Below are 22,152 nucleotides of genomic sequence, written 5' to 3'. Positions count from 1 at the left end.
TTTCCTGGGAAGGTCTGCCCAGGGAAGCAAGGGCTGCTGGCATCTGCCATACAATAGGGTCTTTGCCTTGGTGTGTTTATCCAACCATTCCATTGCTGAGTAACCACTATTTAGAACTTACAAGCATTACAAATGGCCTCTAACCATTGTCTTTATTACCAATTATTATAATATTTCCTCTTTGACAAGAGTAAAAGCTACTTTTCCGTGAGGAAATTAAAGACCATATGCACAGAAATACCACGAGGGCCTGAAATAAACATAGTGGCAATGCATAGATTGAAATTAAATGTTTCATCATGTTCAGAATTGATCTAAATTAACACAGCACTCAAAATGCCAAGAGCTCCCATGGCTCCTTAACACAAGGCTGCCACCAGCAGCTAAGCAGAATCAGTGAAATGTTTTAAAAAGATATATATTATGTACAGAGATGTTGCAAATATTAATAAAACACTTAAATGTATGATGTCTTTAATGGTTCCTTACCTATATTTAAACTTGTAAAAAATTAAAATTCAATATGAATCAGAGCTACATTTAAAACAAATACTGCTGTTGGTACAGAAGCAAGCATCAACAGTAGATTTATTTATTATTCATTAATTATAAGAAAAACTATTACAGTTTCAGGAATGTAAATCCTTCTTCGGCACTGATTGCTATCATATTGCCATTGAGGGAGATCTCTATGGACACTGCTCAAACAAAACTGCTCAGAAGTCTGTAGTTGATTTAATTCTGTCTAGAGTAGTAATTAGACTTTAAAAACTATTATTTGAAAGAAAGCAGCATGAAAAGGAGCTTTAGAAATGGTCCTATTTTCCAAAGTAAATAGGTATTATTGTTAGATGCATAAATATGCTTTAGGATCTGAGTTGTTTTAAAAAATATGAATTATCTAGAGATACAAGATGCATTTACAGGGAATAATGTGCATATGCAAATTCACATAAATCCCACTGGTTTCTGTTAGTTTGAATGTTTTGAACAATTACTATCTGATTAAGATCACAAAATGTCACACTTAGACGCCTTGAAATCTTTTCAAAACCTAACAGGCTAACTTCACATTTTGCATCAAGGCCTTTTTCTTTGTCAGCCTGCTGACATGATGGTTATTTCTAAAGTTACATTTAACAACATAGAAAAGTAAGAATGCATTAAATCAGAAATTTTCCATTACATTCATGTTTCCTACAAGTACTTTCTAAAGAAATTTAGCAATACTGACCAAAGCATTTATCATTCTTGAAAGTAACTTTTCACTTCCAGCTATTAAAGAATGAATCATTTTCCCCCTTGATTTTAGAGTTAGCATTTGAGCACGATGAGTCAGTCAGCAGGAGAATGAGCTATCACAGCTGGCAGCCTTGGGTCATCTATCACCCTTTGTGCCCATCCTGGTCTATGCCATACAATGCTGCTTTGAAATGCATTGGTCCCAGCAGTGAAAATGTTTTACTGACTCCTCCTTCCCTTAACTTACACCTAATATAAATCAGGTCTTTGAATTGCTCCAAAACCAGTTTGTTCAAATTAAATGGAAATAAATGTTACTTTTCCCCTCCCCCGACTTCAAGGCTCTTCTCAATTTCTCATTTCTAGCTACTTCCCCCCTTTCTTCTGTATTCCTCACTATACACCATTTCTTCATATTTTCTTTATTCCAGTCACTTCCATCAAGCATCCTGCAAATGTTACTATTGGCTGGATATATATTTGGGGGATATATAACTCTAACAACAGAGCATAAATGACAGTAAATCTGCCTTCACTGTATACCAAACAGGGAGCACAGACATGTCCTGACATCCCCTCTCACTTTACTGATAAGGGAAAAGCTGGGCTTAGAAGGTGAGGACAGGAATGTAGTTAGACAAGATGTTTAACACTATCCCTGTAATCTGCAATTTGATGTCTGAGTTTCCTCAGAGCAATGCAGTGTATGTCTTTTGCCAGGTTTTACAGTAATGAGTATATTACACAAGGAGAGAGGGTAACTGAGATATAAAATTACGAAGCTGTGTTTATGTGTTCTCTAAAGGATTAAAGGGAGCAGCTGAATGCCGAATGCAAATATATGTTCCTTTTAAAACACATTAAAAAAAAAAAAACAACAAACCTTCCATTTTGTGTTTGCGTGTTTCTAATGGGAGATTTTAGGCAGATGTTTGGAAGACTTCTGCCTTTTTCACGATACCTTTGCTCACAGTGCGGCACGTACCTCTAAAAGACTGCAAAGGGTCTCTTGTGCCACCTCCTGGTTATATTGAGACTTCACACCCAGGAAACTGCTACATAAAGGAAGGGAAAAGTTGTAGAAATTTAGTTAAGGCAGTGACAGAACCCGAGGACCATTTAACCCAGCATTGCAAAGTCCACCACTAAACCACATCCCTAAGTGCCACATATACACACGAACACTCCAGGGATGGTGACTCTGTTCTCAGAGCTGACTCCCCCAACATATGGATGTGCATGGCAGGCTTGGCCTCTAACCCCTCTGCTGCTTTTAGCATGAAGCAGTTATGCAAATAAAACCTTGAAGATTAAAGTGACTGGAATACAATTAAATTAATAAGCAAATTAATAGCATCGTCTGATTGCAGCTAAGTATTTGAATGTGTATCCAATTTACTTTACTGAGATACACAGGACTGAAGGTCTCTACTGAGTCCCTCTCCCTTCACAAGGACAGGAACAAGTGGGCCTGTATACTTATATTTTATCTCATCTGTTCTTACAAATTTACAAGAAAAGGGATTCTACAGGTGCATTACAGATGGGTAACCTATTCCAGTGCTTCACATGAAGCTTTCCAATGTAAAACCTGAAAGAGAATCACCCTTGCTTCAAATCTAATACTGCTTGACTTAAGCTTCACAGAACATGAAAAAACCCTTCACTCTGCAACTACTACAGCTTTTTACAGTAGCATTTCATATTCACAGTGCTGCTCAATCTAATCTTGCCTATATAAGTCAAATTCTTTCAGTCTTTCTCATTTTATGTTTCTAAGCATACATTTTTTTGTGGGCCTATATTATTTCATGTTCTTGCATGCCTGGTTGCATCTTAAGCACATGTCTAAATGGTAAAGTATTCCTGCTGATGCTTCACTAGTGCTAAACAGAGCAAAATCTTCTGTCATCTATAGTGCTTGTGTAGGACACCCCAAGTCTTCCACTGCTCCTCCCCACCCTTACTCTTTTTTTTCTTTTTTGAAAACTGTACACATGGATTCATATTTAGCTTGTGATCTATTATGGCCCCCAGAGATTTTTTTCTGAAGCTCTGTAATTGTTTTTCATTTAATATTTATCCTTCAAAAGTGTAAGACAAAGCTTAAATTTAAACCATTTTCATGGTTATTGTGAGTTCTAATCTTGTATATTGTGTAAGTGTGTTTTCCATCCCACCTTGTGTTTCAACAGTAAAATTCACAGACAAAACCGATCCAGGTCCTACACATAATAATGCAGAGTAGAGCGGGAGAAGACTTCTTTATGGTAACCTTGGAGAGGTTGCCTCCCTCGTTGGAGTATGTAGAGTCCCAAGCAGGTTTTATCTTGTTGTTACTGTAACCTATGATAGCTTGTTTCTGAGTGTGTTGAGAACCAAGTGTGTTTTACCTCGTTACAGAAAGCCAGGATAGTTTGCTTCCCCCACATCTGCATGGCTGCCAAGCTGTAAGCCATCTGTGGATCTTGGAATCCAGACAGCAGCACCTGCATTACCCCAGTTTGCTAATGAGCAAAACAGGACATCACATCTGTACGAAATGTTAATCAGTGCATGTTTCATTACTCACTTCTGCAGGGCTTTCCCTTGAGCTTCACTCCTGAGCAGGACTGCAATGCATTGGGCCCCCAGGATTCCTGCTGTGGGAATGCTACACTTCTGATAAAGCCAAAGCTTTCACTTATTAGTACTGTGCCTTGTCCCTGAGGGATCTGCACCTGCTTTTCACTCAGAACATATGGGTAGTCCTACCCCCCTCAATTTGCTTTCACAGTTTAACAAACACTGGTAATTACCCTTTGAAATGATGTATTAACTAGTTTGTGTATTCACCTTAGAGTTCCATCACCTGAATCTTAGCAACCTAATATATAATCAGCTGAGGAGGATCTGCTGTCAAGGCATTTATTGATTTCAACATACAATATACTGTTTTTATCTATTGGGACAGTTACCCTGACAAAGGGGACCATTAGGTTATTTAAAAATTACTTCATGGGTAAATGCATGTCAGCCTTTTAAATTATTCTCTATGCTTGCAGATTTTTAGACAGCTTTTTCAGTAACTCTTCTAGTATCAAAGTTTGGCTGATTCTCTGTCATTCTCTTCATCTTACCTTTACACTTACTCTTGTGCTCTGCCCACTTTCAAAAAGTAGTATTATTTTCTGGTTCCCTGGGAACTCACTCATTCTTCCTCAATCAAAAATACAGTAATTCCAAGATTATGTCAATTTTCCTCCTATTATATAAGAGATTTAATCAGAAGTTAATGTTATAATACAACTAATTAGCTTGATAGTCTCCCATTCTGACCTGCAGTCCTGATTAACTTTGATCATGATAGGCATTGTTTAGAGGGTAGGGCAGTGGGCACTTCAGCCTTTTGCACTATCTGATACTTATTCACCTCTCCTTGTAAGCAGAAACCTCTTATTCTATAGTAGAAAAATATTTTAAAATTAATTTTTATTGTATTGCTTTTCCCTTGCTGACAAAAGCATTTTGTCTGTCCAGTTTTGATCATAACCTGCTGTGCTGTATGTCTGTTCTTGACAAGGCAGCCTTCTTGTTCCTACTTTTTCAGTATATTTTTTTCAGGTCAGTGATGAGTCCTTAATGCAGCCACAGTGCTCTATCAGTTTTCTTTCCTTTGCATGAGGACAGACTGTTGTTATACATAAATTATAGCCTGTTTTAGAGATCTCTTTTTAGAAACTCTCAGCTCTCTTCAATTTTTCTTTGCTTTTCAATTCCTTCCCCAGGACCTCACATACCAATTCCTTGAGTTTGTTGAAGTTTGCTCTTTTGAAGCCCACTGTTATTGTTCTGCTTCTTTCATCCCTTTCTTTCCCTTTGAATCACGAACTCTGTTGTCTCATGGTATCTTTCATCTTGATTGTTTTCCACATTCAGATTTTCAACTACTTTAACTATTAGACACTGTAAAATCTTAAATAGTAAGATTAGTCCCCATGGTTCCAGCACTAGCTTATATTCACAATTATATCTAAACTGTGCTCACACCAGGCTCAGAACAAATCACATCCTGGCTGTCATCAGAGGGATAAGCAGGTGGTAGGGGTAGGGATGTGAGCACAATGTTTCTCCAGACGTCCATTGGTCTGGAGAAACAAAGAATCAGGGACTATTTGTGGCACTTCAAAATACATCCTCACCCTTTTAAATGCAGCCTAAGATACTCCGTATTTCATCGGCTATCTTGCCTTATGTGTTCGGCAATCTATTTCTCTAGGTTTCAGTCTTTTGGACAATTATCTTTTATTTAAATAAACTAATTCAGGGGATTTTGTATTCAAACGATGGTCTTTAACAGAATCATTTAACCTTTAACCTGCAGTTTACCTTCATGAAGAAAAGTTACTTTGCTGATGTCTGTGGACCTATATACTCATCTCAGGAGTCATCTGTCCTTCTTCAGGCTTTTATATTCAAGTCCTTTGCCCTTTCCCTTCCTTGCATCAAGAAACAGAGAATTAGGAGATATCTCAAGGGGATATCAAGACACTGCTTCCCCAGAAAAAGTTACTTTATTTTTTACCCTCCTTTTTCCATGAAAAAACCCAGTCTATGTTTGTGCAGCTGATTATCCCAGAAGTTTGCATATATCTGTGTAACATGCCTTACCTTACTGTGTGTCGTTATTCTAAGTTGTTAAGATAATTTTATATTTTAATCACATTCTTAAGCTTGCCTCCAGAGCCCAACACAAACCAGAGCATGTTAATGAAGGTCTGAAGTAATTCCAAGTGCAGGCAGATCTCTTCAGGCCTTTGCTGGACACAATCTTGCATTTCTGTAACAAGCCACTGTCAGATATTCTGTTGTTATCCAAAAAAAGTTGGATCTGTCATTTAAGCACCTTCTTTATTTTTTTTTTTCCCTAGACCTGTTCCACTACCTTGTTTGCAAAAAAAAGTGTTGAGTATCTGCTACTTAGGTGAATAATTTACTCCTGTTACTGTTTATGAGTTTTATCAGATATGACAACAAATAAGCATCTATTTACAGAGATTTTAATTACGACTGTGATGCTTAGGCTCATCCATGCCCAATCAAGCTTTCCAAATTATGTCTCTCTGGTAACAGCAACTCAAATTGTCCAGTACTCTGAACCGAATTCTACCAGTTAAAATGCAGTATTTATTTTAGTGTCTAAATCCACGATATATGAAATCTACATAACGTCAACAACAGAATGCGACCAACCTTAGCATAAGAATGAGAATTGAATTAAATAATCTTACAGCTAAGACACAGGACAGGTTTACAAGACAATATTAAACTTCTGCCTTTTAGGCAAGTTACAAAAGCATCATTTACATCAGACCAAAAAAGAATAAACAGAATGATCAAAGACCAGATCCTAGACTAGATTACTGCAATAGCCTGATGTAACATGGCAACTGCCAATTCCACTTGCACGTGAGACATTGAACTATCACTATTATTTTAAGCTACACACTAAAATAATGCCAGGCTGAAGCTGTCCTGGAATACTTTCAGGTCGTTCACAAAGAATCTTCACATAATAGCTAAAAGCTTTCTTCAAACACAGAAGGAACAAAAGAGCTTCTCTCTCTGCAACGGGAGAGCACACGATTCTGCAAATTAAAGTTTCTAGTCTTACAGGGGTTGTTGTCACTCATTGATAGATTAAAACCAACCACATTAAAATGCTCTTCAAACTTTTTACTGTAGGAATTTTTAAGTAGAAACTTGAAAGGTGAAATTGTTCATTCTCACATGTATTTTACAGGGTTATCAGAGTATGAAATCACATAAAATCCCCCAATGGACTACTCCACCACAAATTAGTAATTTATTGGTACTTAGAATTATTACAAGATCTCTTGGGGGAAAAAACCCAAGAAACTTTTATAATGCAAACTGTAGTGGGGTGCAGTGTTAAAATTACTATCAGAAAATTTCTTACATTTATAGTAAACTTAATGAAGGTAAAAACATTTATAGGTGAAGAATATCTGTTAATAAGGCAAATCGCAAAGATGACCACTCAGTTAAGCTTGATTTATAGGACTTTAGTTTTCAAATATTGTTCAAGCCTGAATTTCCAATGCTTTGAGAGTCCTTTGAAGCTCAACATCACTAAAAAGTAATTATTTATAAAGCATGTTCGGAAAAAAAACTTTCTGGAAAAAAAAAAAAAGAAAAGCTAGCTCTAAACAGAACACAACATGGAATTTAAATAGAATTATGCTCTGGATTGTACTTAAACAAGTAAAAGGGAAAAAAATAGTCTATCTGCACGCTTTCCCTCATCAGAATATCAAGGATTGAAATAGTCAATCATATATTTAACACTGAAAAATTGTTGGCTTCTCCTGCTTTCAAACTGTAGCTTATTTACTTTCTTAATTTACAAACAGATTTCCTCAAGTATTAAATCTTTGCAAATCACATACAGTACTCACAGAAGTGATGAGTCTCAGCAATGCTTATGAAACCAATCCAATATATAAAGAAAAGTCTAGAAGTGGTTGAAAGTTTTCCACAGAAACAAATTTGTCAGAATCATGAATCAGTGTTGATTCATGAATTATTTCCCAGCTTCTTTGTTTGGGATTCAACAGAATAGTTCATAGGATCCAATTTAATTCATCCCTGTTTCCTGGCAGGCTTCTGCAGGTGTTAGAGCTGGAAGCCAGATTTCAAATGGAGCTAGTATAACTAGGACACACTTCCCAGCTCTCTGGCAGGAGGCCTTAAAACCCCAGGGATCCTGGGGATAGACACCTGCAAAGGGACACACAAAGAGCACCAATACACAGAACAACTGGGAAGACTCCCAAGGAGCAGACTTCATTTCAGAACTCCATGAGTTACTGTTTGAAAAATAAACACAAAAACAAGATGCAGGGAAAAATGTGTTAAAAATGAAGAAGAGCTAGCACAGCTGGTGGCAATTCTGGCTTAAAGAACAAACTCCATTTTTTTCCCCTAAAATTCTAGTTTGGTACTGGAATGGAAGCATGGGACCAGACTGCATACAATTTATGCAATACAATTACAGATGCCAATAATATTTTGTCAATTAGATAGAACTGAACTTGTTTCTTTGACATGTTTTGTCCTGTTTTTTCTTTTAAAAGGACATTACCCACAAAGAGAGAAAACTTTAGTCCAACCCTTACTACTTGTTAGTCATAAATAAGCAGTACAGTTATATGCTAGATGTAACTTTATTCTGAAATCTGTGTCATATAAGATGTGCATACACCAGTGTTCATGGACGAAAAATAAACCAGTTTCCTTGTAAAGCAGTGATTTCTTTCTTTCTTTCAATAGTTATTTACATTTGTTGCTGTTGTTGTGGGGTGGTGCCTAAATACAATATCTAAAATGTCTGATGGATGGGAATACCCCAAAGTAGTACCATAACTCAATACTAAGCATTAATAGCAATAAAAGGTCTGAATACACCAAAGCATTATCCAGAAGACATGAGATGATTTTCAAACTCTTGTATAGCACCAGTTATTGTCATGGAATAAACATAATATTTTGTAGATATAGTAGGTGCTTTATATCCTGATAAAAAATGTAAGAAATATATGAACTAATTCTCGTAAGTGCAAAATGTAAATGATAAGAAAATCCACAAAAGCAATTTCAACAGTCTGACTGGTAACTATATAAAATGCATTTATTAAGATCATGTGACGCAAGTTTCGTGGGGTTCTTTACATTAGTAAAGCTTATGCTACTTAAAATTTCACTGTCTTTTAAAGGCAAGGCGTGGCTTTAGGTGAATGGTAATTTTTAATTGAGAGAAACCCAAATAACTACTAATAAAAACAATTATTTAAAATAAATGCACACAGATAAAATATATGAAATATTTCTGAAGATAAGGTTTTCATTGACATTCTTAAATCATTGTATTATATAAAGTTATAAGATAAAGATTAAATGTTTTCACATTTGGCAATATTTAGAGAAATAGCAACAGAATTTTATTCCTTAAGAGTAAGTCAGAACACTGTTATTAATGACATGTTAAACCTACATATGATAGATAACATAATAAATCATATTAAAAGTAGAACAAAAGCAAGAAAACCCTGTTGAGGACTGAGATTTCCAGTATTTAAACAAATAAGAGACAAAAATCAGTATTATTGTATTAGTATGGGAAAGTAAATGAGGTATTTAATGTAAAGTATTGACATATCTTTTTTTTTACTTAGAAAGACGAGAGAGGCCTGTGATGTATATATTGCTGTTATTGACAAGAGAAAAGGAGATGCTTTCCTCTTAAACACTGAGAAAGCTACAATTTAACATGTGCACATGCACTTCTGTCAAATACAACAGTACCATTTGCAAAATACTAGACATGTGCACGTTCCCATTTCTAACATCATTACGCTTCCCCACCACTAACACATGACAAGACACTTAGTTCGTATCTGCCCATCTCTGAAAACATTTTCTTTTTAAACACAGTTCTATGCAAATCACTCTCAGGACAGTGCTTATTTTGGGTTTATTTTGTTGGTCTTTTTGCCCTTCCCTACCTCTCTTTCAACACTACTATTGTTCCCTCCAGTAGAAATATTTGTAATCTATCTGTAGCCTTAACATTTTGGCTGGGTAGCTCAACAAATTTTCTAGCAATAGCAACCCATTTCATTGTCATTTAGAAGGTCTTATAAGCTCTATGACTAGGTTAGCACCAAAGTTTTACAGGTTGCAGATCCAAATTTCACACAGTTATCTTCTATTAAATGCTGCTGGAGTGCTGCAACTACAAAAGCAACCTCAGGAGCAAATGCCATAGTCAAATGTGCACACATACAGACATACATAAATTGGCCAAGTGACTCTTATGCCAAATACAGATTAAAAAACAATTTCACATTTACTGTCTTCACAATGCCATGAGTGCAGAAGCAGAGCAACAAATTGCTATTACTTGGATTCAGATCTTACTTTCATTTGGAAGCATGTTAGTCTAATGACATTAAAGCCAAACAAAAAAAAAAGTTGAAGGAAAGCATTCTTCTTTCCTTAGTATGCTTCAAGAAATAGACAGTCAATTATTTAAGTCAGTATTTTCATAATACTCAACATAAAAGCAAGACACACCAACAGTCAATGAATAACAGAAGATCTGTGTCCATGAATTAAATGCATGCTGTGACAGGATATAATTGTAGTATGTCTATATAAAAATATATTCAACATTTAATGAACTATACTCTGAACTCTCCTAGTCCAACTTTTCAACAGAAGTGTAATTTTAACTTATTTCCACAGTATTTTTTAGATATTTGTTTTCAGGCTAATTATTTATTTATGCTAAAGAATAGTGACAAAAGTAACAATCCTTTTCATATATACTCTCCCTTTACTTTTATGTCTATTTTTATTCTTCTGATCTGCCATCATGTTGCCAGTGATTCAAATCTGATTAGTCAGCATTTGATAATTCCATGTTAAGAAATATAATAATTTTAACTTGAGATAGTATTTTAAGTCACTTCTCTTAAGTATTTGCTTGGGAATTGGTCCAGTCAACTTAATCCAGTTTTACAGTCAAGACTTGGAATAGAACAGATGAAACATAAATAATTACTGAAATGTTGCTTTCATCCTGCGCAGTGTGTCCTGAATTTTTCGAGCATGTTTTTCTGCTGGTATCTGGTGGAAGTTGGCACAGTTGTCAGCTGCCAAGGCAGAAATGTCTGCGTCTTTAAAATGAGTTATTCTTTGTCTGAGGTAAGACTGCAGCTTGAAATCTGGTGTATATGTATAAGGATTCTCTTGAAATGCATGAACTTGGCTCACAACTTTTGCAATATTTCTTGTAAGAGAATATGGTAAAAAAAGATTAGTTTGTTTTGCTGATGATAAAAACAAAAGCATAAACCAAAAAAGCAAACTTTCAAAGGCATTGAGCATTTTATTCTATATTATAGGTATTTTAAATTAGATGTCCAAATGACTGAACCTGTGAAACGCTGCACTAGATCTCATTATCCTGTTAGACAATATTCTAAAGTTAGGTGATATACATATAATTAAAATAATTACCTAAGTTTAGTCCACTTGTGAGCTCCATTTGTCATTGTAAATCCTCCAGTTTCAAGTTGTTGGACATGCATAGCCAAAACATGGGCTGATGGAATTGTTGGAAGAGTTTTGAATCTGTCTCCTTCCATCAAGCATAAGCTGTCACTTTTTAAAAATACCTAGTTTAAAAATGCACACAGATTAATCTCACATTAAGTATCAGTGAAAGCTTTACAGGTTCTCCATGTATTTAACACCTATTTTATTTGTTCTTGAACATTAACTTTTGGCATTGAAGTTGGAGACAATGCTGTAAATTAATCTAGTGGGAAAGTTTTTTAAGTACACAAATAAAGAAAGTAACTTTAATCAAAAGATACTTCATAGATAATTTTAATTGTTCTAAATCACAGCCAAAATTGCATTTTAAAACTTTACTCTATGTTTCAATATTCTACAGATCAGTAAGAGAATGCCTGTGATAAAATAAACGTTTAAGACTTTTCAGAACAGATTACAGCTACAAAGCTCCTGCAGAAATCTTCTAGTGCATATTTAGTGTATCTAATATTTCAGTTGCCTTTGAAATGTCTCTGATTTTTAGCCTAACAGGACAAATGTTAGAGAAGTCCTCAGATTAAAATTTATGTAAACCCTTGAATGAAGAGTAAAAAAGTCTTAAACCAAATTAAAATCTCTTTCATAATACAAAGTAATAATTGTGGCATTCATCCTGCAGAGGTACCCATTTAAGCAGATCTTGCCTCTTCTCCAACCCCAAAGAAGTGTTTTTACATTAAAGACTTTTATACTATACCTCAACAGCTTTGAGTTCCTCCATTATCTCAGCTACTTTTGCAGGTAAAATTTTCCAGGCCTTACAATAAAAAACAAATAATTTCGTTTTTCACAGTAATGTCCATAATGGAACAAGATTATATTAAGCAAAGTGGTTAGAGAACAGAGTCCCAAACTTACTGGTAACTGTCGTACAATAAGATTTTCCAAGCCTGCTAGGATTTGCATTGCAGTAGCAAAATTTCTTTGTTCATAGCAGTATTTTGCTATAAGAAGGAATTTTGATAGCAAGCTCACCTGCCGCTGAAAAAAAAATTAAAGTATACTATATATACATAAATATATACTCAATAGCCATAGTAAATCTAGATAATAAAATTAAATGAGAAGGAAGAAGTGATGCATTTTCTTTTTCAATTTGTTATCAAAATTGTTGACTGTAGTAACATTTCCCTCCAACACAAAGTTTTTCCTTTTCTGTCACCCCCAAGTCCTTGATAAAGTTTGACATGTATTCTCCTAAGACAACCCATTTCTTACATTCTATTAGGTTTTGACACCTGCTACTAGAAAACATCCAAGACCCTCCCTGGGACAACAAACCAAATTGTTAACTGCCCACTCACAGGTGTATTTCAGAGTATTTTTTGTAGCTTTGCTGCATAACAACACATACATAATAAAAAACAATTAACCATTTAATAGTTAATAATACAGTAAACAAGGACGAACCTTAGTTGTGTGACATGTTACAATTTCAGCAGCAACCCAGGTGCTGATACTGTCTGCATTTCTTAATAATTGCAGAAGATACTGGTCTTGTATGCACTTTGACAGAAACAGATTACAGACTTTAAGTGAAACTGTCTCAGTAGAAACTGCCCTATGGAGAATATGGAAAAAAAAAAGCAAAAATAATTTCTGCTGATATGAGATTTTCAAAGAAAATCTTGATTGTGAAGAGGCCAACTTCTAACCATTTAAAATAATTTTGCATTGCTTGCAGTCTTTTTATAATATCTTGTGATGTACATAGTAAGCCATGTTACTTTTTCTTCCTTATAATTACAAGATAATTATATCTGATCAAAAAATAAGCATATGCAGTATACATTTTTATAAATACACCACTCCATAGGGAATAAAACAAACCATCCTATCTGACACAAAGTAACAGCCAGGAATCCAAACTCACAAAAAACTGCAGCCACATAAGAAATTGAACCTGATACCTAGTGACATCACACGCTTTGTTTCCCATGACTGAACCCCAAAATCTGTATAAACCAGCTGATTGAGCCTTGGCATAGAACAATCTGTAAACAGATGAGTTGCTTTAGAAATTCATTCCCTATCTTTAGACACAAAAGGCTACTACAGGTAGTGCAATTAACAAGTACTAATTAGAAGCTAGCTGAATCCACTGTGTATGAAAGAAGTAGACCATAATAAAAAACAACGAGGTCCATGTGGCTGGATGAAAATAATAATTGCCAATGTACAAGCAATTTAAATAGGTTGGTAATCACTCTAGGAACTATAGGGAAATTCTTACGTTATCTTCAAATACTGATAACTCATTTACCTGTACAAAATGAACATTGCACAGAGAAGCTGCAGAGTCTCCATTCACATTCCAACTGCACACAATCTTGGGCAACCTAGTCTAACTGACCTTGCAGGATGGTTGAAATACATCATCCTGAGAGGTCTCTTTCAACCTCAGCTGTTCTGTGAGACCATAACTGTCTTTTGAGATTTTATATACATACAAACATGCATGATCAAGGATCCTATTTCAGAATCCATTACATTTTTTTCTTTCCAAAAAATGAAATCTTTGAAGCAACACCCCAACACAAGTCTTTAGAAATATTTTGGGCTGACCTGATTTAGATTGGAAAGAAATCACCTTGCAAATGTGACCTTCCACATACGAGTATGTGGATAGGTACATACACAGACACATGTATAAAATCTCCTGAAATTAAAAAAACCATATAAACAGGCTATTTCTTCTGAAACAAACAAACAAACAAACAAAACCCAAAACAAACCACCAAACCCATGACTGAGTATTTAAAATGTTTCTCTCTTTCTGTCTGTATTAAAAGCGTAACATGGTCAGTTATTGTACATCAATAGAATAGAAGGGCAGTTAAGCAACTTACTTTTGCAGAGCAACACATTTGTCTTTAACACCAAGTGCTCTTGAATTTAGAAAGTGTACTGGATGACACTTTAGAAATACTTCCTAAAGAAAAAGAGCAAGATATATCTCCTGTTAGCTCTAACAATTCTTTTAAAATGCTTGGGGATAAAAATGACAGACTGTGTCCTCCTCCCATCCCACCTTCATAAGTTTCTGAGAGGGATCACAGCCTAAGAATAGCATTAGTCACTCCAAATTTCACTGTATAGATTTCATGAGGAAAATGGATTATTTTAATTCAAAGTCTTATAAAATAGTATGAAATAAGCCTGAAACACGGTTGAGAAATGATAGAGAAAGAAGGCTGAGTGCAAAGTAAGAAGATGGGTATTATTTCCAAATAAACCTAGACCTCTGTACCTGCTGCAGTAATGTCAGCTGCCAACAAAGCTGTTGTGCACTGTACTCTGTTAAGAGATACGGTCCCACTGCATCTGCTTTAGCTTCTGTTACACTGCATGGCTTTGGCAAAACTACTGAACCAGCGTGCAGCCGCTCTCTCTGATGTTGTGCAATTGGTCCCACACCTTTGGATAGCTTCCAGTAAAAGTTCTGTAGAAAAAAAATACAATGTAAGGATACAACTTCTCTAAAACCAACACTAGGTCTCCCCTTGATGTAACTTTCAGGAATGTTTTGTTAAGAGAAACACCTTTGTGGAGGATGCAGAACTCTTCAGCTAATCTTCAAGGTTAGCCCAGACACTAATTGGTTTACTGAACATTGCTATTTTAAGCTAATATAATATGCACAGTTGATGACTCTGAGCAGGAGGTTGCCAGATCTCAATCAACAATCAGTATTTAAAACAAACCACTGTGTATTCAAGCTTGTTGCCATAAAATGTTTTATAATCTGAAGTTCTATATATTTTACTTCTCATTATTTCTTGTATCCATTTTGCTTAGAATCAAACATTCCTCTGCCAGAAATACTTGGTTTTCCATTCCCTTCTTCTGTCTTCCAGTATCATTATGACACAGTGACAGTAAGAAATGTCTATGCTTCTCTTGCTGCTTGCCCTTTTTTGGCTGAATCCACAGTATACAGAGTATACACTTTTATCAGAAGGCTGATTCCAAATTTAACTGGCACATTGTTGATACATTTGACTTCCACACGTTATTTTGGTCACTCTGTAAAGAGATCTGTTTTCAGGAAAAGCCTACAGTATGTTCTGGCTTCTGGGACTCTAGCACACTGTATAAAATAGTAAATACAGACAAGCTCTTGCTACAATCTTTGAAGTTTTAGCAGGAAACCTCTCATCTCCTGATGTTTTCCTGTATTTTTAGTCTTATAAAGACCTATGCCTAATAAAAAACATCAATGTTTGACAAGGGGGTAATGGTTTCCCAGTAACTATGAGTCACGTGTCAAGAATGAAGAGTTCAACTCTCAAAATTTTGATTATCTGATTTATTATTGCTGAAATAGCTGACAGTAATTAAGACTTAAGATTATTATCACAGTTACAAAACTGTTTGGGCCTTAGATATCTTCAAAAGAAAATTTAAAATGCATGTACGTAATTTTTAGTGAATATGTGGTCTGGACTCTAAGTTGGATACTTCTGTTTTTGTCAAAACATAATATATGGAAATGTGCTCCATACACTGCAGTCTGAAGAAAAGACATACCTTTCTGGAAACGTCTTCTGAGAGCTTTTTACATAGGGAATGTAATGTTTTTCTGCCCTCCTCACCTTCCTCTTCACATTTGTCCATGCTGGAGCACTGATCAGCACTGCCACTTTTCCTGGCAGAGGCATCCTCAAGCAATGACAACAATCTCTCACCATAGCCATTTAATGAAGCAACCTGGAAATGCAAAACAGGTTAACAGAATACTGAACTCAATTTCCCATAAATTATAAGCAAGCCATAACACAGTTGTAAGATTCACATTTGCCCAAACCCAGGCGCATTGAATATGACTGTCAAAGATAGGATTATTTTTCTTTTATTTACTTTAATTGTACTTATGACAGTTTTTTGTAATAAAAACCTTACATATACCAAAAATGATTTCAATTTTTTTTTTGTTAGAGTACCTACTGAAACTCTAACTTACCTTGGAAGAAATAAATTCTTTTAGGGTACACAGAAGACCAGTATTTGTTGCAAAGTCTACACTATAGCAGTCTTCAATCCAAGCCTGCAGGATGTAGAAACTGCGGTTACATATTTTGGTAAGTGGTGTGGAAGGATCCAGGCTTGCACTGGTGAGACATAAAAAAGCACTTAGTACACCAAAATTGATATCCATTTTCAATTTAAAAATAAGTGTTGAAAAAACTCACAAGTATTATTTGGTATTGACTGTACTATCTTAAATTCCTACATTTCATGTCTCTATGGAAACAAAGCTGTGGTTCTATTTACTACCCATTACTGAGTAACTGGTAAAAGTAAGACTTGGAATTCAGAAGAAAATAGAAGTAAGCACATTGACAAATGCAGCTCTTGCTCTAATTTCACTCTCACTTGTCAAGAGAGTCTTAAAAAACAAACATAAAAATTAATTTTAATTAAGTAGAACTTCTGAGAAACAGCTATTTGTTATTGGGGGAAACTCAATTGTACTTTGATAACATTTTCCATGGGAATTTACTGTACCTGGATAAAGTGCTGCTGATTCTATCAAGAAGAAACTGCAAAAACTCTTCTTGTGTGCAGAAATAGCGAAATGTGTAGAGAAACTGCTGTACATAACCTTCTAAAAATGCATTTCTGTAAAGCACAAGAAAAACCTCAGACAAGTCAGAACACATTGTCTTTTTGCATTAGAGTACAGTAACAGCAAAAAATACTGAAAATACCAAGAAGTATTTTAAATTCTCAAGTTCTACATAAAACCTTGATCTTTTGTTACTAATTTTTACACAAAGACTGTGATTGCCAACACCGAAAGCATAATTTGTTTTATAAAGAGTTTCTCTACTTTCAATTTTGTGAATAACCACATTGACATTTCTATTATTAATAAAAGTTACAATCTAAATACTATAAAAGAACATATTCTTTTCTATCATCTCACTTGATGTTGCTTTAATGTTTTTTATTATAATAACATCATAAAAAGTAGATATATTAGGAAAGAAAATATTCCCTCTAGCTCTAATTAGAGAAGTAGTTACTTTAACAGCAGAATACATTTATTATACACACATTAAAAATTAGGGTATTTTTATATACACACACTCTCAAGGTCTTAACACAGGTTAAATGTCCTGTTTCTCTGTTGGCTTACAGCTCATCATGAAAGATGGGTTTGATGAATGTGAAAGCTCTGATTTCAAAACAGTTTCTTCACTTCGTGCAAAAGACATGGAAACATACCAGGAAAAGCTGCACTTAGGGTAAGTAACTGGATCTCAGATTCAGGATGAGCTGGGAGGAATTTGGCCCCCCTACAGCAGTGCAAGTCTGATGGAGCCTCTGGCAATTTCCATGCTTCATACTATTATAGTGCAAGTACCTTAAAACAACACTGCCCTTTAGCCTACTTGAAGGACAGCTTTGTCCCCATTTAAGCCCTTGGATAAGCTTGAGTCTTGATCAGTGCCAAGGTCTAATTATTGGCACAATCATCTGTGGAACAGAACCTAAACATTTTCACATCCAGACCCTATTAATAAAAATTACTAAATTATATGATCTGAGGAATTGTACTGCTGGCAGTAACATAAAGCCTTGATTCCATGGCAACTATCAGAGTAAAACCTCAAATAAGTAAAGGATAAAGTCTGAAGTTATTAGGTTTTTGTTTATTATCAATACTTAGGGTTTTAATTAAACCCAGCCAACCTTTTGCCGTTTTCTTGCCCATTCCTTTTAATAAGTGTTCACAGAAATAACAGAAACTTGATACGAGAGGAGAACTTATTCAGTGTTGAGTAAGTAGGATTTATCACAGAGAAGTTTTTCCTGGTTTAACAACTATGCTTCAACCCACCCCCAATTTAGGAGCAAAATATACTATACCTAGAATATAAATAAGCCATTAAACCAAGTGGTGTACCAGCCTGTAGAACTCTTACTCCATTTTGATTATTACACTGGTGTTTCTCTGTGTTATAGTAAAGAAGCAATGACGATTCATCCATAGATGCCATGTCCATGGTGTCAGTTTTCCCGTTGTGAATGACTGTAGGCAGCACACAGGATTCCACACCCCACTGCTCTGCATACATCATCTGCTCAAAGAAACAAGGCCATGATAAAATAAAATGTAAGAAAATAAAGAGGAAAATCCATACAGAATGCAATCAACTTAAAGTCAAATTGCATTTCATACCATTTTTTCCCTTTTTAAACAATACTAATAGCACTTACCTTTATTTTAATAATTCTTTTAGATCCTACTTAATTTGGCACTTGGACACAAAATATTTCACATTTCATATAGTGATTTGAGCTGCCAACTACACTGATGCAGTAATGAAATGACAAATGAAGCACAAGTGAAATCAAGTCTGACTTGCCTGAACATATTTCTTTACCAGTTCAAGAAATTGCACTTTTGATTTCATCTCCTGTAGCTGTCCTCTCAATTTGGGCAACATAGATTTAGTTTCAGGACCTTTAGATTTAAAACACACAGCATAAGAACATCAATTATTCTGATTTACAGAACAAGTCCTTAAAAGTACTACATACCCATGGTATTACTGGCAAGTTGCTGTAATCTTACCTTTGCTTCTTCTTTCTTTCTGCAATAGTTTCTGGTAAAACTTTATAGTCTTTCTGTAATTTTTTGTTTCCATCATTAGCAATTGTTCTAGTTCCTGTTTAAAAAGACCAGGATGGTAAATGCAAGGCAATTTTAGAAAGAAACGGAAGTTTTACGAGAGAATTATTTTGTATGAAAAAAAAGAACATCCAAACAGACAATAATATGGTACTAACCATGAAAAACTACCTTTCACACCTGTGCTTACAGCCAAGTTATAGCAGGCATTACCTGTCCCCAGAAAAGTATTAGTTATGTCACGGTTCTACAACTAGAGCTGTTTTGTGCATGATGAGACTGCATGGAAGTTTGTCTGAAAGCATTTACATAAATATGCCTTTAGTTATAATTACACTTAGCTGGTTGTTTTCAAGAGCATTTTTAAAACTTACAATCAGGAGTCATCTAGAATGAAAAGTTATGGGTTTTGAATTTAGTGTGGACCCCAGAAATGCTGCTAAGCAGCCGACCTATATTTGCAGCAAGAAGTGAATGTCTGACTGAAATCCATGGTTTCCAAACAAGTATAATTGCAAGTATATTATACAACCAGGTCAGAAGGCAGATAGGAGAGCTGCTCTAGAACTAAAGGACATATCAATTTTGAAGTTCAGCTCTCATATTTTACATTTATGCATTTCACATAATTGAAATGATTAAATTTCTATAGAATTATATAACTTAAGCAATGGTTGGAAATGAAAGTATATTGGGCTTCTCATAATATACCCAATTTAATGTAAACATTTATAATTGTTTGCATATCAAAGGTTTCATTATTTTACCAACCAATGAAAATGGGTGACCCATTTTGGGTTCAGTTTCTAATTTGTTATGAAACAATAAACATAATGTATGTTGTGCTTTATAGAAGTAATGGCTTTTTCATTTGGGTCCTGAGCTAACTACCAGTGACCCAGTTACATGAAACTGCATTTTAAATGGAGAAAGTTCACAGAATGCAGCAGACAACTCCCACAAGCAGAGTGATCAGAAAACACACAGCTCAGGGCTAACATATCAAACAACAGATTGGTAAATAGGTTACCTTTAATGGGATGGACTTGCTAGAAATTAATTTGAGTTTAAGAAAAACCTGTCACTGTTTTTCAGAAAAGCTCAAAAGGTTTAACAACGTAGTTCATTAGCATCAAGAGTCACAAAAGCCCAGTGGATTTTTAAAAGATCTACCGCTGCACAGGCGTCACACAGAGAATAGGGAAAGCACAGAAAAACTATTATCCACATTCTAATTGGAAGCTGCTTGCTTTTACTTCAAGGTCTGGTTTTGCTTTGTCAATTAAAGCAAAACAAGTTGATTAAGAAACTATAAAAACTAAGGGAATCAGAAAGAGTGGGCATGTGGAAACTGATGGACAAAAGTTGTTTGTCCCCTAAAAAACTTGAGGTAAGTAGCAATGAAGTTAGAAGCCAATTTCCTTTCTATTCCACAACATTTTCCAATTCAGTTTGGTCTAGAATATAAAAACTTTTGATGAAGCTACACACCCAATTGTTCTGCTCCCTCTGAAGTGCACTTAATTTGTCAGGACACATTTCTATAGAACATGCCTTAGTGTAGGAAACAGAGTAATGATAGAATGACTTTGCTAACTTGGAAAATGTGCAAATTCCAATCTGTAAAAATTCTTCTAAAGCAGAAGAATTATCTCAGTTTTATAGCCAACCTTTTAAAAATATGCCAGAGACTTGGAGCAAAAAAAGTAGCTGATCTAATCCTAGTCTGACAATGAAATTTAGACTTCTATTAATCAAGGAATGGTTTCCAAAATAAAACTGATTAATAGAGGATTTAAACAAAGAAAGAGAGAGTGAAGACAAATTTTTGCTTTGAACTTCAAATATTAATAAAAAATTTTACAAACTGAAGCTTGTTATGGATAGATGTCAAAATGTAAAAATTAAGTAAATGTAATCAATATGATCTTTAAGGAAACGAAAGACCTTGCTAATCTAAAATGCATCATCCTACCCATACTGCCCCAGCTTCTTTAAAGGCTGCACTAATTATGATGATTATGATGTTTAGCCATCTCCAAGTGAAGATGGGAGCAATTAACCATCATTCTGTTGGCAAAGGGCGAGAAGCTGTGACAAAAGAAAAGGGCTCAGAGCCCATGACAGGGAGGACCTCTTGTGGGCCTGCGATGTGCTCCCATCATAGTCATTCTTAGGTCTTTTCTATAATATCACCACCATGGGGTTGGTGCATATAAGCTGATGGTTCTTTCCCAGTCAACTTCAGGAACAGAAGATGGGTTGTAGGTTGGTGATAGCACTTTTGCCTCAGTGCTCTTTATTTTAGGATACTACCCCTACTGTGGTTTATTGCTAAGACATGACAAATCTTGAGGATTTTAAACAAGAGTCAGTATTTAAAAGAAGAAATGATGTTTTGACTCACTAGAACACAACAATTAGTATCCTACTTTTAACCAGCAAGTAAAGACATATCTTAATGATTTAAAATCAATATACTCACCACTTTTTTAGCATCTATATTTTGTGACTCACTTGATTTCTGCTTTCCAAGGTTTTTCAAGTAACTATGAACTTCTGAATCAAAACATTCAGCTCCATAAAAGGCACTGCTCCAACCAGGACTACAGCCATTAAAGTCAGGTAGACTGGGAGATGCTAGGTAGCTGTTTCCAGCTGTCTTTATCATGGCTTCTTCCTCTGGCCCTGTATTTTCTTCTGCCAAGTCTGGACCAATACAACAGCTGTTGCTTTGCAGACTTTGTCCCTCTTTCTCTGTGGGGATAGTACTCTGCAGTCTCAGTTCTTTTTTGATATTGTCTGAAGGTGACTCATCAAAATCCATTTCAACTAATGATGTATTTATCAGAGGCTCAGCCTTCACATCAAGATTTGCTTCCCCTTTTTCTAAAGAAGGTGTATGGGGGAAAAAGAAATAATGGTCATGTCCTGTGGTTCATGCTTTGTTGAACTTAAACACTACCCATACAAGACACTTGAAAGACTACTTATGCACTCTAACAGTGGTGTCAGATGCTTATCTTGGCTTTGCACTTTCTTTTTCTCAACTACACATTGTAAAATGATAAAGGCTAAAGGCATTT

General features: G+C 35.3%; 1 protein-coding gene across 4 annotated transcripts in view; it reads right to left on the bottom strand.

Annotated features, from left to right (window-relative positions):
- Positions 1-8,907: 8,907 nt before the first annotated feature.
- KNDC1 (kinase non-catalytic C-lobe domain containing 1) overlaps positions 8,908-22,152 on the bottom strand; it is a 61,806-nt gene continuing 48,561 nt past the window's right edge. For 3 of the 4 annotated variants that reach the window (XM_050338512.1, XM_050338500.1, XM_050338505.1), the window contains exons 17-30: positions 21,552-21,955; positions 19,010-19,103; positions 18,801-18,898; positions 18,301-18,512; positions 16,933-17,046; positions 16,388-16,535; positions 15,955-16,134; positions 14,675-14,866; positions 14,274-14,356; positions 12,835-12,985; positions 12,283-12,405; positions 12,122-12,181; positions 11,326-11,483; positions 8,908-11,095 (exon numbers count right to left, since the gene is read on the bottom strand). In XM_050338512.1, the coding sequence (XP_050194469.1) occupies positions 10,864-11,095; positions 11,326-11,483; positions 12,122-12,181; positions 12,283-12,405; positions 12,835-12,985; positions 14,274-14,356; positions 14,675-14,866; positions 15,955-16,134; positions 16,388-16,535; positions 16,933-17,046; positions 18,301-18,512; positions 18,801-18,898; positions 19,010-19,103; positions 21,552-21,955 (2,249 nt within the window). In that variant the 3' untranslated portion in view covers positions 8,908-10,863. Of the gene's footprint in view, positions 11,096-11,325; positions 11,484-12,121; positions 12,182-12,282; positions 12,406-12,834; positions 12,986-14,273; positions 14,357-14,674; positions 14,867-15,954; positions 16,135-16,387; positions 16,536-16,932; positions 17,047-18,300; positions 18,513-18,800; positions 18,899-19,009; positions 19,104-21,551; positions 21,956-22,152 lie in introns of those variants that run through there. The other variant, XR_007631853.1, reaches the window with a different exon arrangement.

This window comes from Myiozetetes cayanensis, unplaced genomic scaffold (genome assembly GCF_022539395.1).
Source record: "Myiozetetes cayanensis isolate MyiCay16 unplaced genomic scaffold, myiCay2020 scf10, whole genome shotgun sequence".
Lineage (NCBI taxonomy): Eukaryota > Metazoa > Chordata > Aves > Passeriformes > Tyrannidae > Myiozetetes > Myiozetetes cayanensis.
This window is presented reverse-complemented; position numbering and strand designations above follow the sequence as displayed.